At 43.0% G+C, this 16,237-nt stretch overlaps 1 protein-coding gene across 1 annotated transcript in view; it reads left to right on the forward strand.

The window, feature by feature from the left end:
• The first annotated feature begins 348 nt into the window (after positions 1-348).
• Positions 349-16,237, forward strand: part of LOC148028264 (uncharacterized) — an 85,109-nt gene continuing 69,220 nt past the window's right edge. Inside the window, exons 1-2 of the mRNA XM_087690052.1 lie at positions 349-1,037; positions 1,123-1,235. Coding sequence (XP_087546178.1) covers positions 470-1,037; positions 1,123-1,235 — 681 coding nt within the window. The 5' untranslated portion in view covers positions 349-469. The remainder of the gene's footprint in view (positions 1,038-1,122; positions 1,236-16,237) is intronic.

A 16,237-nucleotide genomic window follows, 5' to 3' on the forward strand; every position in this document is an offset into this window, starting at 1 on the left:
AAGGCTTGATCCTGTTAATGTTGGTCTTCCACTCCCTATATATCAATGAATGCCACATCCCCATGTATTGTATTCCTATGCATGTGCATTCAATATTGTATTAATTTAAATTGACAAAGCTTTCAAGACTCGAATTCTATTCCTTATATCAACCTTTCATGAATTCTCTTGCCACATGAAATACACTTTTGAACCTTAGTTACATCAATAGTTGAAACTCGCTTTCAAACATCATAGATTTATCTTATCTTGGATCTCTACAATGTGGAAGGAGCACGACTAGATTTGTCCTAGGATGTTACAGCAACAATTCCTATTTGTTGCCCCATTTCCTATCAACAAATCGAACGAACCACCGAGGTGCGCTCTTGTCCAGCTGTGATGTATAGAAAATCAGTAAAATTTGCTACCTCACAACGAAACATAAATGCCTCGATCTCACGCGCGCACTAGGCAGTGAGGCAAGGCAATGGCTCGAATCGGCTCCCACCACCATTACGATTACGAGGAAGAGGAGGAGGGGGGCGAGGAGGAGGAGCAGGAGCAGGAGGAGGAGGAGGAGGAAGCGGAGGAGGGGGAGGAAGGGGGGGGAATGGTGGCAGGGACGGCGGCAGAAGACGACGACGACGACGACGACGACGACGACGATTGGGGTTTATCATCTTCGTCGCCGTCTCGTTCTCCTCCCCCTCCTCCCCCTCCTCCTCCTCATCGACGTCATCCCATTCATCAGCCCTATGCAATTACGGCGGAGGACCTGCGCAGCTCCTCTCTTCTGCGGACTCCAAGGACTATGCTCCTTAGCTCTCCTCAATGCAGCATGGACGATGATTCTTCAACGGAGTCGGAGGGAGACGTTGCAGCCTCCCAACCGCAGCTGCATCGACAAGTCAGCGCCACTTCGTTCCCCGCAAGAAGGGTCTCCCGGCAGCAGCATCAAACGGCAGCAGGCCAAACAGGGAGTAGTGCTTCTCGCATTGTCTCCACTCCCTCTTCTCTTACAAGCTCCGAGCTACAGCCGAGCGACTTACATCCAGGTTTAAATATTTGACAATTCTTGCCGCTTGTCATTCTGTGTGAAAGATGGCTTAAACCGCTTCCTTTTGACTGTCGCCATGTCAGCCACGTCTTTCAAGCACAGGAGGTCTATAATTAAGGATCTGGAATTGACGTATTACCAGGATTGCCTTGTTCATTGCCGAACACTGCTAGCTCTCCAACGTCAATGGCGTCAGGTTGGCATTTTTAAAAATCTCTCTTGCATTTGCGTTACACGTAAAGTCAATACGATTACTTTGTTTTGTATGCTCTAGATATGGAACTTGGCACTTGTGCTTGATTTTGCTTGGTTTGCTTGGATACTTGATTAGAGCAAAAGAATGGAAACACTTATGACTGTTCAGGCTTTGTGACATCTCCTTTCTGAAGACCAGGCTAACATCCACTCACTGTTACACAATTACTACAAATAGGCTGCCCGTAAAGGCATAGTCTAAATTATATACCTGGTTGGCATCATCCCTATGGCTCACTGGTAGTAGGGGTTTGCAAGGACATTTTGTTTAGGCACAAAAGTTGATATGTTTGGTCATGGCTTGTGTGCCAACAAGGACTGCTGAGAGATCATGTAAAGCGTTTGAGAGGGACCATCGAAGTTCAAGGGATTTTGTCAAGTCATTTAAAATAAAAAATGAGATAGGCAATTTTTGCCTGTCTTGATTTCAGATTGATGTTTCTCCAGAAAAACAAGTTAGTTGTGCAGATGCATCATTTGTTGAGCCATCAAAACTTGCCTCAAATCTATTGTAATTTTCTGGCATTTTTTGGCTCATTAAAGCAGTCCCAACAAGGCATTGATCAGTTTTGAGACATTCTTCGTCAGATTTTCAGTTATTTTCACCCGCACTCTGCTATGGATTCTTTTCTTGTCGCTTGCAATTCAGCTGTGATTTAGACCACCGGATACCTTCCCATCTGCTGTCCATCTAATGGATTTACAACAACATTTTTGCATCAGCAAAGCATGCATGCATGCATCCCAAGACAGCCATGCATGCCTTAATTCTTGCTTGTTAAAGACTTGGGATCAATAAAATCCTAATAGCAACACTCTAGGTGCAGAATTGAGGCTCTAAACATCAATTTTCAGCACCTGATTGAACATCTTGTTACATCACCTTCAGCTTCATTTGAGCATGGTATTGGTGCTAATCATTCTCAATTTCCTCCCATCCCTCCTCCCTCTTCAAACAATGATTTACAATCTCTTTCTTATGCTTTCAATACCTTAGGATTGGATTCTACACTTGCATCATATACATTAGGTTTCATTCCTCTAATGTAAAGTACATTAGGCTTAGGATCTTCTATTTCATTTCAAATTTCATTTTCATTTTCTGTTCCACATGTTACTTAACATGTGTATCACACTTTGCACCCCGGTATCTATTGTCAGAAATGCCACCCATGTGGAGAAACGATAGGGTTTGCAAGGAGGAACATAGAGTATGTGTGGCAAATGTTGTGACTCAAAAGTTAGCAACACAAAAGAAGGATGAAGTAATGAATCATGAACACTGAATCATGCTAATGCGATGGAGTGAGCCTTAGGGTGGTTGTATCTCTAGGGCTTTTATTGAGGTGAGTGAAGCTCAGAGATAGTTACACTATTGTGGGTGTTTAGGCGGCAGTGCCTGTGGATGAAGATGCTTTGTGGAGGGAGTGAAACATAGTCCTTCGAGTAGTGGGCTGTTGGAGTAGATGGCGGGAGATGATGGATAACAATAGAGGGAGCAAAACACAGTCCTTGGGTGCTTTTGGTGATAGAGGAGTGTTGTGCTATAGCTGAAACCGGCAAAATGCAAAGGGGCTAACCAGCTATGAAGCCGCCAAGAGTTGTAGAGTTGTCAACGGGTTGTAGGAGATCATCCAGCAACAAAACACTAAGTTGGTGATAATAATCATGATGAGGGATAACTAGGTGACAGATGTGGCTCCACAAAATGCAGGGTAGCAAGCATTGACTGGGTCACCTTAGTCTGTAAACTCAAAACTCAAAGAGGGCAGTAGGCTGGGTGGCAGCCAATTGAATCAAGGTGGTAGCCCCAGCTGAGATGGGTGGCAGTAGATCCACTTTTGAAGGCAGCAACCAAGCCACTGCTTTGGATAGCATCCATAGAGCATTGGAGAGGTGAAGGTGCTTATAGCAATTAGAGAGAAGGAAGATTGATTGATTGAATGAATGATTGAGGTGTCTACGTACTGACAATGCCCAACCCTATCAATAGGGAAGGATCGGGTGTTTGCCCTAATGTGCACCATAGTACCAAATAATACAAATAAGCCTTTACAAGGCTGTAAATGGAGACCAAAATTAGGAATCATTGTAGTACAATGATTTATTAATGCACTTAATGACTTGAATTACTCAACACCTTTAGACCCAAAAAGGTGCCCTAAGAAGAGTGTGAGAGACATTCTCCACTCAATATGGTTGTTAAATGTATAGCAAATAAAAGCATGGTACCCGATTGGTGAAATTGAAGGGAAGGGTATTTGATGATGAATGAAACACCTCTAACCAAGTATTCCACTGAAAGGAAACTTGTCCGAATGAAACACTTGTTTCCATGTTGGTCCGAACACGAAGGGCCTTGTGAGAGAGAACACTATCCTTATCTTTATGCTAGGTAAGGTGTGAAGGCATAACCACCAAGTCATGGCTGCAACATTGATCTTAGGTAATCAATAGGGGGGAAGTTAGCTCAAGGTTGACCACCTCGGACCACATCCAAGGTTAGATGAAGTATGAAAAAAGCTTTTTACTAAGTTGTGTAAAGGACCGCAAGATGAGTGGTAACCCCTCTAAAGCCTTCTCTAAGAGAGCCAAGAATTCAGATCCTCATGAACCATGGGTCTTTGTGTCTTTGATGACAATGGAATAATTGAAGGGATTTGAGGTTGCATTGGGACGGAGGTTAGCTGCCAGATAGCTCCCAGAGGTGTCCTTCTGAATTTGAGTGAAAGAGGGATGGGAGGGAGGGGTATCATAGATGATAGCCCCGATGCTCATGTCAAAGTCCGTGTCCATGGAGTCTTACAAGGGAGGAGTATAAATGTGTAACTTTTGTGGAGTCGTGTGGGCGACAACCTTTGTTTCTTAGTGGAGCTAATTGCCAAAACAGTGATATCCAACAACCTTTCTCCTGGTGGAGTGGATTGCAGAGCTAAGGGTTGTGGATGTTAGCCTGCTCTTTTTCAGTCTCAGTCTGTCATCTCCTGGTTGTGAGCTCCTGTCAGAGTCTGACAGGAGACAGAGGAGCTCTGTCAGGACATTTTCTGTTCAGCATGCAGTCTTGGTTTTGTTCCAGCCCAAACTGGGCTGTTTTTGTGCTGACTGCCCATTTTTCTGGGCAGTCGGCCAGATCTGGCCATAGTCGGCCAGATCTGGCTGGTCGGCCAAATCTGGCCAGGTCGGCCAGTTTGCTGGCCTGGGGGCTATTTATAGCAGCCCCCCCAGTCAGTCCAGCATTGTTCTCTGCAGGTACAGCACTGCTCCTTCCGTCTCCGTCTCCGGCATTGGTGCTGCCTCTGCCTCCAGTCTGTCCTGGTTCCCTCACTGACGCTCCGGGCTGCGTGCAGGGACTGTTCTGTCCATTCCAGTGTATTCAGCATTCATCTCAGTCAGTGCAGACTTTCTTCCTTCATTCTCTGCTTTCTCTCTCCTCTCCTCTGTGTTCGTGTTTTTCTTCCGCTGCGCACTCTCACAGTGGAAGCCATTGGACCCAAAAATGGGTGGGGAAAAATTCCATAGCACATTGTAGTGGTCTCTAGGAGGCTTATCACCTTGTGGAGTCTCCTTTTGCTTGCAATGGCTTATTGCATGTTGTATGTGTCTTATTGCCTTGAGCATAGAGTTGTGATTAGTTGATGCAGAACGAACCTAGTCGCTTGAGGTGGCACAAGGGATGCTTGGGGGGTAGACACGTATACTTGTGCGTAGGGAGCAAAGGTCAATGATGATAGCAATAGGTGCAACTAAGACTGCCTAGTAAGCCTTGTCACACATTTGGATCCATTGTGTTGTATACCTTGCTGATCCATGGTGGGCAATTTGGGGCAAACCCCCAAGAGGACTCCAATCCCCCACCCTACTCTCCCTAGGGCCTAGTCACAACTTAGCACACATATGCCCATTGCTGCAGTCAAGAATGCTTTTAGTGACAGGCCTCATTTTAATGGGTTGGATTTCATGCAAGAGTACCATCACTAATTAGTAGCAATGGAGTCCAACTTCCCTTCCATGGTCTACAACCGATGTACATCTTGCTGTGCATCATCAAATGAAGTAGGCTCATCTTCATCCAAAAGTGAGCTCATCAATGCATGCTCATCAAAAAAGCATCTACTTCCTAATTTCATCCAAAAGTGAGCTCATTAAAAAAGCACCTACTTCCTAATTTTTTGCAAAATGTGCCCCCTCACCCCCCACATGATGGGTAGCCTTTCGAGTGGGTTGAAGCAGACAAGCATCAATCTTCGTCTCCTAGAGAGTTTGTAGTAGCCATCTCAGGAGTGTTTTTGCTGCATTTACAGCAGCCCTTTCTTGCTCAACTACTTGGTCCACTGCCGGAGGCAGAATAGGATCAACCAAGGGCTGATCTAGGGCAAGTGGAGCAGTGCAACAACTTTCTGTAATACATTTGTTTCTGTGTTTATAGTAGGTATGGATCCCAATGCAAGTGGCAAAAGACCCTCAAAGACATCATAGTCTCACAAGTGGTTGGGATCTCAAATGGATCTTGAGAATAGGTTGCATTTTCAACAAAAATGATATCTCTATTGACAAAAATCTTTGGAGTGTGAGAATTATACAAATGATAGTCTTTGCTCTCTGAATTGTATCCAACAAATGTAGGTGCTTTATCATTTAGCTTTCCACAAAGCTCTTTAGGCACATGAGCATATGTTATACATCCAAACACATGAAAGTAATCAACCTTCTGCTTCCTATTTTGCCATGCATCATAAGAAGCGATTGTCTTAAGTGCCTTAGTTGGAGCACAATTAAGTACATGATTTGCACATTGAAGGCCCTCAAGCCATAATTTGTGTGGCAGTCCTTTGCTCCGGTCATTTTCATGAGTGTGCGATTCTTTCTTTCAACCACTCTATTTTGTTGAGGTGTCATCCTCACAATGGCTTGACACGTAATGCCATACTCAAACAATAATGTTTCAAATGCAGGAGACATATAGTCTCCCCTTCAATCCATATATAGTGTTTGCAACTTCAAACCTGTTTTTGCTTTCAATTTTGCAACCAAATGTTTAAAGTGCATAAGCACATGGGACTTTGCCTTGAGATCATACATACATGTGTAATGAGAATAGTCATCTATAAAAGTGACAAAATACAAATGACTATTGAGTGCTCTAGTCCACATAGGACCACATATAGAGATTTCTACAATTATCAGCTCCATTGGCCCAAGTTCTTTCTAGTGCTTCGGATTCACAAATTTGCCTAATTATCTTATCTAGGACAACCTTTCCTTTATCTCGACCCACCTCAAACGGTCTTCACCTTGATCAAGCCATAAACACTCCCGCTCAGTGTTCCTCGCGCAACTCGACATGAATAGAAGAAGAAGAAGATGCAAAAGTTCACCACCACCACCATGATTGCCACAATCCCTCTCATGGGTCGTCATTAGCCCATTTTATGAACACCTTGAACTTCATGCAATCGACACCCAATTGCATAGGATATCTTTTTTTTTTTGTTTGTTACTTTTGTTGATTGATACTTCATGAGTCCAACTTAAATTTTTGAAATGCCGCATCATCAAAACAAAAAGCTGAGTTTAGGAAAAATGTTGTCTCCAGCCTTCACGATGAAAAAGCGTCATCTCGCTACCCATGATCCAAGATGACCTACTTGCCTAACACATGTATCTCATCTCTCGTGCAATCGTTCCCTTGTGTGCTTTCATGTAACGTGTCCACTTGTATTTTTCAGGACACGTCTTAGCAGTCCATCGGAAAGGATGTTTAGAAAGCTCCGTCCGGCACTCCCATGGAATGTTACGGGGTTTGCGATCTAGGGCTTTCCGCGTCTGCCACGTAGCGGAAGTATTCCGGCCGTTTCCACTTAGGATCGACTTGAATTAGGATTTTCCTGATTGGTCATTTCCTAATAGCCACTAGCGTCAGACCCAAGCGAATTACTTTACGTAGAAACGCCAGGTCCGAAGCTGATTCACGCTACACTTGGTTCAAGGAGAATGGGAAATGAGAGGGATGCAAAGCTCAACCTCTCTGCCATAAGACATAGTCTCATTCCGTTCCCCTAAAACAACGTAAATCGGATTCAAATATAACTCTAGGTCAACGCTCTTGTTGTTCGTGTTCTTTAACGATCTTCCAGCTGTCCATCGTGATTTGAGAAAAGTTCCCGGTCAACCGGGACCACCCATCCGTAGGACGGACCTATGGCCCATCCTCCACACTTTCCTCGGGTTGTTTTAGTTATTTAATTACCTAACACATTAGTTGGACATGTAACAACCAGCTTTTTTAATTAACCCATTAGGGACTGGTTCCTTCACGTAATCTTATCACTTGGCATAGAAAAACAATATCAGACAAGTTCCTTATTAACAGGTTATCATATTTTTCTTTGAAATACAAAGAGTCCAATCCGTAGGCTTATCCACAATCCGCCCGAAGGCTATCCAGCAATCCACAGGGATCACTAATCCAAGTTTCCGCCCGTAGACTAGTATGCGGGCCTCGAGATCCAATCCCGAGTCACGTTAGTCTCTTGTGCAGGGCTCGGAAGGCGAGGGATTTACGGCCAGAGTCCCCCCTGGCACCCAAGCGTCCTCCTGCTCCAAGTAGCGCTCAACGGAGAGACCTCTCGCGGCGGGTTCGGTCCACTTGCCTGGCGCGGTTAACAACCCCCTTGGTTAGGGTTAGGCAGGCAGTCGGGGGTAACTGAAGCTGCCTCTTCCTTCAGGCCTTCAACCTGAAGTATAGATATCCATTTATCTTTTAATTCATTGATTAAACAAAGCCAAACAGTGCTCTAGAATCTGTAGCAAGCACAAACATTTCCATTGATCGTTTTTGTTGGCAAACTGCTAAGGAATGAATCCTTCATTTCGAATGCATCCAGCACTCGATCCGGGATGACTTGCAACTTGGCAAGATCCCCTATATCCTAGGTTAGGGCGTACCTTATTAACCCAACTTGGTCAAACCTTAAGTTCATTGGTTATTTCGGTTTATCGGTTAGTCATTACCTTCCAATCAATCTTCTTTACTCAAGAAAGATACTAAATTGGGATGATTATTCATCCTCTTGCAAGATAATCTGCGTAAGGACTTGCCATCCTTGTTGCGAGAATTTGGCCATTCCCTTGTGATCCAATCACAAGATCATATGACTCCACACTTGTTGCAAAAGTGTCGCATTGAATGGAGTTTCGAAACAATCTGTTCTTGATTACATTAGTCTAACGTCGTTTAGACTTAGGGTTTCCAAGTTTCATCTTGTAAGATTCTTAGGGACAAACCCTAGCTCACTTCCCAATTACATTTTCACTGTCCCTACATTCAGTGAATTTGGGCAAGTATTTAAGGTATAGGAATATCAGTTTTAACAATACGTACGATTAGGTCACGTATTAAATTCCCCAGTGAATTCTTTGGAATTCAACTTTTTCTAAACGAGTACTCCGCGGTTTAGGTGTTTTAGGTTTATGCCAATTTGGTTAACTCTAGAAGATAATTTCGAGATTACTTCCACATGATTCGTTGTCTATGCGTAAATTGATTTTTCAACCTTAACTTATCGATTTGAGGTCAGGCACAGGTTAGGTTAATTTCAACTAATCTTCCCTTTGCTTTGCGAACAAAATTCATGCTAAATAAGCAATCTTTTACTTGATAACTTATGTAATTGACAAACTATAATTTCATAGAGTTTATGCATCGTAAGAATCATTTCATGCTTTGCACTTTTCATGATGATTCATTGCGAAGAGGATATGGGTTAATAGTGCGAGATGCAGTTTATACTTCTAGGCTTAACCGAAGTATACTATTTTAATGGATAATAATCTAGCTTATAATTCATTTCAATGCATAAAGCTATTTACTAGAAATGCATTTATGCTTTCTTTATTTTGCATGTTTCATTAAAAGTATTAATGACTAAGTTCCTTCGTCGTGAACAACTAGGACAAAAATATATCCTATTTCTAACAATTAACCTTGCATGATTGAATTACAACAATATCAAATAAAAATTAGGAAGGAAAACCTGGGCTTGGGGTGAGATGTCCATGTGGATGCTGGGAGACGACCCTCCCGCGGCTGCACCTTGGACTTTCTTAGGAGGCATCGCAATTGTAGTCTTTCGGATGTGGAAGTAGCTTTACAACTCCTCTTTGAAATTCCACCGTCGCTCCCTTGTACCGTTCGTCGAAAGTAGTTTTAGAAGGCTCCCTCCTTGAAGTAGGGATTTCGAAGAAAGGGGTGTTTCAAAATCTTTTGCAGATAAGACCCATTAAAGCCATGGGAGTTTAATGGCCTTATACTGACTCGCACAAACAGGGAATAAATAAAGTGTGGAATCCCTTACGAGGTTTTTTGAGTGGGAAAGGGAGGTGTTAAAAGATCCTCAACACTCTCTTTCCTTTCGCGAGTGGGGAAAAGAAAACAAAGCCCAAGGGTATTTTGCATTGGCCTGGGAAAGGGCTAAGGGGTTTAAACAAGAGGGGGGGTGTGGTTTCAAGATGCCCAAGGGAAGGGCTTAAGGGTTAAGACACGGGGGAGGAAAAGGGTTTTAAAGCCTTAGGGAAAGGCTTAGGGGATAAAACACGGGAGGGGGGGGGGAGGGGGATAAGACCTTTAAGGTTTGAACTCTTTTTTTGGGGGGAAAAGGGGCTTATAAAGCTTTAAAACCCGGGGGGGGGGGGGGGGGGTTTCCAAAGCCCAAGGGAAATGGGGCTTATAGGGGTTTAAAACCGGGGGGGAGGGAAGGTTTCAAAAGGCACAAGAAGGGGGCTTATGAAGCTCCTTTCTGGAAGCTTTTGGAAGCTTCTACGTGTGGTAGGGGGGAGAGCACAGTCGACGGCCGGCCCTTAAGGCTAGCGTAGGGCCTCAGCGGCGGGGCGAATTCCATGGCGGCGGTCTGCTTGACCTCCCTCCCTCTCTGCAGCAGCAGCGGCAACGCTGATAATGGCAGCCCCTCCGTCTAGCGTCACGGCAGCCCACACCCTGTATCTCCTTCTTCACGGTAGCGGCCCCCTTCTGGTTAAATAGGGGAGGGGAGGGGGATCCTCCCTCTCCTATGTGTCGACTTGCATGGCCTCAAGTGTGAGCAAGCTCCAGCAAGGAGCTTGTTGGACCACGACCGTCGGCTGAGGGGGGGGAACAAGGAAAAAAAATTCCCATTATCCTTAGTAATTTTTTAAAAAATTGCTATATCATTATCCTTATTTCCTATAAGAGGTAGTTCACGCGAAGAAAATTTTATAACGTTACATTTCATGATCCTTCTCACTCACAGTCCCTTGACCATGTCATCCACCTTGGTTTGTCCCATTGCTTGCCCAATGTACGAGCACATGCATATGGATGCAATATTAAGGTGCATTACATAGTTATAGAGTGAAAATGCAGGTGGTCGCCTACTAAGTAGAGGTTGAGGAGAGCAAGGAGAACACTGTAAGCAACTCCATCATTGCTAGAGACGGCGGGTGTAGACAGCAATGGGCATGAAGAGGGCTGATGGTAAACAACAAGGATAGCTCTTTGAGCAGCTCCATGAACTTGGGATATCCACTGCAGAGGAGTGTGTAGACAGTAGTGGGCATGAAGAGGGCTGATGGTAAAATCTAGCTTGTAATGATGAATTATGGATGAGGGGGCACTTACATAGGCTCTTATTTATAGAAGATCTGGGGTGCACTTAAACCTTTTGCCAAAAAGTAATCCATTTAATATGAATAAGCATTAAAGTACTTTTGGGGTTGGTTAAAGAGACTTAATTATGGGTTATTGAAAACCCTAAAATTAGTGGCCCAATGAGAAGTAGCCTCTACATCAACTCAACATTTGTTGTGGCATTGCAAGCCTTTCATTGACAAATATGATTAGGGTGGGCCAGTTGAGGTTCGACATAGACTACCAAAGACCTTGAGAATTGATCAATTTTGTCGAGTTGCCACTTGGCACGAAGGCTACTGGCACTAAATGGGGTTTTTGAACTCAAATGCAAGGTTGATGGTTCCATTGACAACTACAAGGCACACTTGGTTGCCAAATGGTATGCTTGGAATAAGGGCATAGATTTTGAGGAGACTTTTGCTCCTACCTCCTGTATGAGTACCTTTAGATATGTTACTGCTATGGCAGCCCATCATGGATGGAAAGTGCATTAGTTGGACATTATGACAACATTTCTTAATGGTGATTTGCACGAGGATGTTTGTGTATCGCAACCTCTAGGGTTTGTGGTTCAAGGCAAAGAGCACTTGGTTTGCAAGTTAAACAAGGCTTTGTATGGCTTGAAACAAGCTCCTTGTGCATGATATTCAAAGATAGATGCTTATTTGAATAGCAAAGGGTTTAAGAACAATCCAATTGGTCCTACTTTATACATTAAGAATGAAGGCAAGGACTTGGTGGTCATCATTCTTCATGTAGATGATATGTTGCTTGTAAATTTTAAAAAAACTTGTATCTTTGTGGGTATACAAGGCTTGTTTATATAGCCATAAGATAATGGAAAGAATGATTACAAAGTGAGTGGGCATCTATGAGTTGGGGCATGCGCAAAAAGAGAGTTGAGTGCGTATGAAATTTCTTTACAAAAGGTATGGGATAAGCTATCAGCCCAAAAAGTGTAGGGTACCAAATGTTGAAGAATGTTAGTCCCAAGTAAAAGATCATATCTCATTTGCTTCATGAGTTGAGTTTCAATGGGGACTTTTATATGACCAAGCTGGAGATATGCTGGTGTCACATGTATCAAAGTAACCTTCTTGTTATTGGATAATTCAACTGTAATAGGGCTTGTGACTTTGATATAATGAGGAGGAAATAGTTCATAGGGTATAATAGTGAGACTTGATCCAATGCCAATAAGAGTATCCACATAGAGAGAAAACTGTGGCATGTTCTTTAACTGGACACAAATCATGGGGATTGGTCCCTTAGAATCGAGAGCATTCGCTGTGAGAGCATTAACCTTGTGAGTAATTGGTTTTGAAGATAGCCGGATTTGGTTTAGAGGTGTCAGTGGATTATTAGGTGGGATTGCTTGAGCTTGTAATTCTACTAGGACTTCTGTAGTATTCTAAGCTATAAGTTTTTGTCCTTTTAGAATTCTTTTGAACACTTTACATAAAGTGTATAACTCCTGTTGCATCTGAGTAAGCATGCAACATTTCATTCCCTTCATGCTGAGTTAAAGTACTGGCATGGTGGAGAGATTGTAAGACTTGAGTAGCTGTGCGAGGGTGATGCATTTGCTCAAGAACATGGGGAACAAACATATTAACTTTAGCTTTTGTGTGAGCACTTAACATACGTGGTTTTGGTAAGTCATATGGGTTATGAAAGAATTCTTGGCTCCATTTATCCTTTAGCCTTCTTATTTAAGATTCTTTAGTTGGTGAGGTAGCAGAATTATCAGAATCTGAGGGAACGTGTTTACCCTTCTGTTTCTGTCTAGAAGTTGATGCTCCTAAAAATACCTTATCCTTTTTTCCAGAAAACTGTACGGAATGTGCATTCACTGGTATAAAGTGTTGTGTTCGGTGGGAGCGAGGATTGAGACACGTAGTGCTTGCTAGTAGCAGAGAAAGACACAGAGAGAGTGAAGAGCGAGCACAACTTGTGGGTACAATCACGAGCGTACCACTTTAGGTTTTATATATATATATATATATATATGAAAGTATGTGTGCGCTAAGGGTGTGTTCACACCTAAGCACATATAAAAGTTTGTTGTGTTTGGTGGGAGCAAGGATCGAGACACGCAGTGCTTGCCACCAACAATGAGAGAGAGAGAGAGAGAGAGAGAGAGAGAGAGAGAGAGAGAGAGAGAGAGAGAGAGAGTGTGTGTGTGAAGAGTGAGCACGACTTGTGGGTACAATCATGAGTGTACCACTTTAGGTGTTTCTCTCTCTCTCTCTCTCTCTCTCTATATATATATATATATATATATATATATATATATATATATATATATATATGAAAGTACAAGTGTGCTAAGGGTGTGCGCATACCCGAGTACATATAAAAGGCATGAGGGCCCTTTATTCCCAACAATCTCCCACCTAAAGGCAATGTGCCTTAAGAGGAGAAAAAAATCAGCTAAGTCTAGGTATGTACAAAGCTGAAATACATATATCTATCCAACTCCCATCATCTGTCGGCAATGAGCAAACCGCTCTACTGGAAGACCCTTCGTAAGAAGGTCTGTAGTATGCAATTTGACAAGCTCAATGCTCTTGCTGTCAAGTACATCTCTAATGAAGTGGTACTTCACCTGTATGTGCTTCGTCTTTGCATGAAAGACCGGATTCCGTGCTATCATGATAGCACTCTGACTATCACAATGAAGAACATGTAACTTTGTAATGCCAAGCTCTCCCACCAGATGTGAAAGCCATAAAGCTTACTTGCACGTCTCAGTGGCAGCCACATACTCTACCTCTGTAGTAGACAATGCAACACACTTTTGTAGCCTAGAGATCCAAGAGACTGCTCCTCGTGTGAAGATAAACACATATCCAAAAGTGGACTTTTTGCAATCTGCATGACCAGCATAGTTTGCATCCGTAAAGTTAACGATAGATGCCTTCTGCTTTCCAAAGTAGATGCACAAATCCTTTGTGCCTTGGAGGTATCTCATAATACCTTTCACTGCTTCCCAATGCTTTTTACAAGGGTGTATCTGCTAACCACTCCCACTGCAAAGGCAATGTTAGGATGTGTAGCAACCATAGTATATATCAAACTGCCAACAACTGAAGCATATGGTAACTTGGCCATTTCAGCCTTCTCATCATCAAATGTAGGACTGTCCTCTGCAGTGAGTTTCACATATGGAGGCAATGGAACCCCAATTGTTTTCCCCCCTTCTATATTAAAACGGTGCAAATCCTTGGAGATATACTGTTGCTGAGATAGATAAAGTAAACCTTTCAACCTATCTTTGAGTGTTCACATGCTAAGAATGTGATTTGCATCACCAAGATCCTTCATGTCAAAGTTGCCATGAAGACTTTGCTTCAGTGAGTCCAAGGCATGAGTATCCCTGCCAGCAATCAGCATGTCATCAACGTACAGAACCAAGATAATCAGGCTGCCATCTGCGGCCTTCTTGGTGTACAAGCAGTGATCCACTTGACTTCTATGAAAACCTTTAGACTACATAAATGTATCAAACTTATGATACCATTCTCTTGGTGCTTGTTTTAGCCCATATGCAAACTCCTTTTCAGTTTACATACCATCTTCTCTTTCCCCTTTGCCACAAACCCTTTAGGCTGCTGCATATATATGTCTTCATGCAGATCACCATGTAAGAATGCAGTCTTTACATCCATCTGCATGAGCTCCATATCTTCAGTTGCAACCAAGCCCAAAATGGTTCTCAATGTAGTCATCTTGACTGCAGGAGAGAAGATCTTATCAAAGTCAACTCTATGTTTCTGCTTGTACCCCTTTGCAACCAATCTTACTTTGTACTTTGGTGAGAAACTAGAAGTGACCTTCATCTTGTAAACCCATTTGTATGGAAGGTTTTCTGCCCTTTAGGCAACTGCACCAAGTCCTAAGTGCCATTTTTCTCAAGAGATTCCATCTCTGACAACATGGCTTTATACCATTTCTTGCTGTTCTGTCTGTCCATTGCTTCCTTGAAGCAAGACAGTTTATCACAGTCTGTCAACATGACATAATCAGCCACATTGTTTGCATCAGGAACAAATATATCAGGTTGTCTAGTAGCCCTAGACGATCTCCTAACCCAATGATCATTGTTTGCTGGCTGTTGAGCATTTTCAGCTTGCTGTCTTGGCATTTCAGCCTTCAGCATTAACAGCTTGCTGTCCTGGCTGTTCCTGCACATGTAGTGGCTCATTATCATGGGCAAAAAGGCAATAGCTGGCTGATCATTTCCAGCATTATTTTCTGCATTTGCAGGTTCATTTACAGCAGTTATTTGTTGCTGTACAACGGGCACATTTTGCTGTCCAAAAGGTATTTCTTCTTGGAATATAACCCTACGGACCTCCTCAGTCTTTTCGGGCTATTTATGCATGCGATCTTCCCGGAAGCTAACATCATTGCTGTGTACTACTTTCCTTTTCTCGGGATCCCATAATCTATACCCCATTTCAAGCTTTGCAACTCCATTTTGGGGTGGATTATGAGGGCAGTGAGCTCCCTCTTTATCCCTTTGCTGTCACAAAATGTTTGAAAGGCCTTGGACACATATTCCCCACCGTTGTTAGAGCGAAGACACTTAAGTGTCTTATCAGTCTGATTTTCAATCAATGCGAAGAATTTTTTAAACTTTTCAAGCACTTCATCCTTGCTACGAATAGGGTAAACCTATACCTTCTGTGGAGCTTCATCGACAAAGGTGACAAAATATTTCTTTCCCCCTAAAGATAACCGTGGCATTTGACATACATTAGAATGTACTAAGTCTAGAGGAGAAGATACGCCTGTGCATGTTTACCATAAACACAATGATCACAATGCTCAAAATTAGCATAACGAAGACAAGGCAAGCAACCCAAATGAGAAAGCACTTTCATTCGAGCTTGACTCATGTGTCCCAACCGGCCATGCCACAAAGAAACACTTGGCTGCTCGGTCATGGCAACAACATGATCACTCACACTAGATACATGGAGAGGATACAAGGCATCACTTTTACAACCTCTGACAATCACTCTAGATCCCTTACAGATCTTCCATTTTCCATCTCCAAAGGTGGTATGAAATTCATCGCCATCTAGCTCCCCTATGCTAATCAAGCTCTTCTAGAGCTGAGGTACATGTCGTACATGGTGAAGTGTGAAGACAGAACCATGCTGAAACTGCAACTGCACACTGCCAATATCTGCAATGTGACATGCATAGATGTCCCCAAGATGGACAACACCATGTCGACCCCCTGTATAGTCAGAGAATCACTCATGATG

This window comes from Lygodium microphyllum, chromosome 12, assembly GCF_053477565.2.
Source record: "Lygodium microphyllum isolate KBCC chromosome 12, Lygodium_microphyllum_v1.1.10, whole genome shotgun sequence".
Classification (NCBI taxonomy): domain Eukaryota; kingdom Viridiplantae; phylum Streptophyta; class Polypodiopsida; order Schizaeales; family Lygodiaceae; genus Lygodium; species Lygodium microphyllum.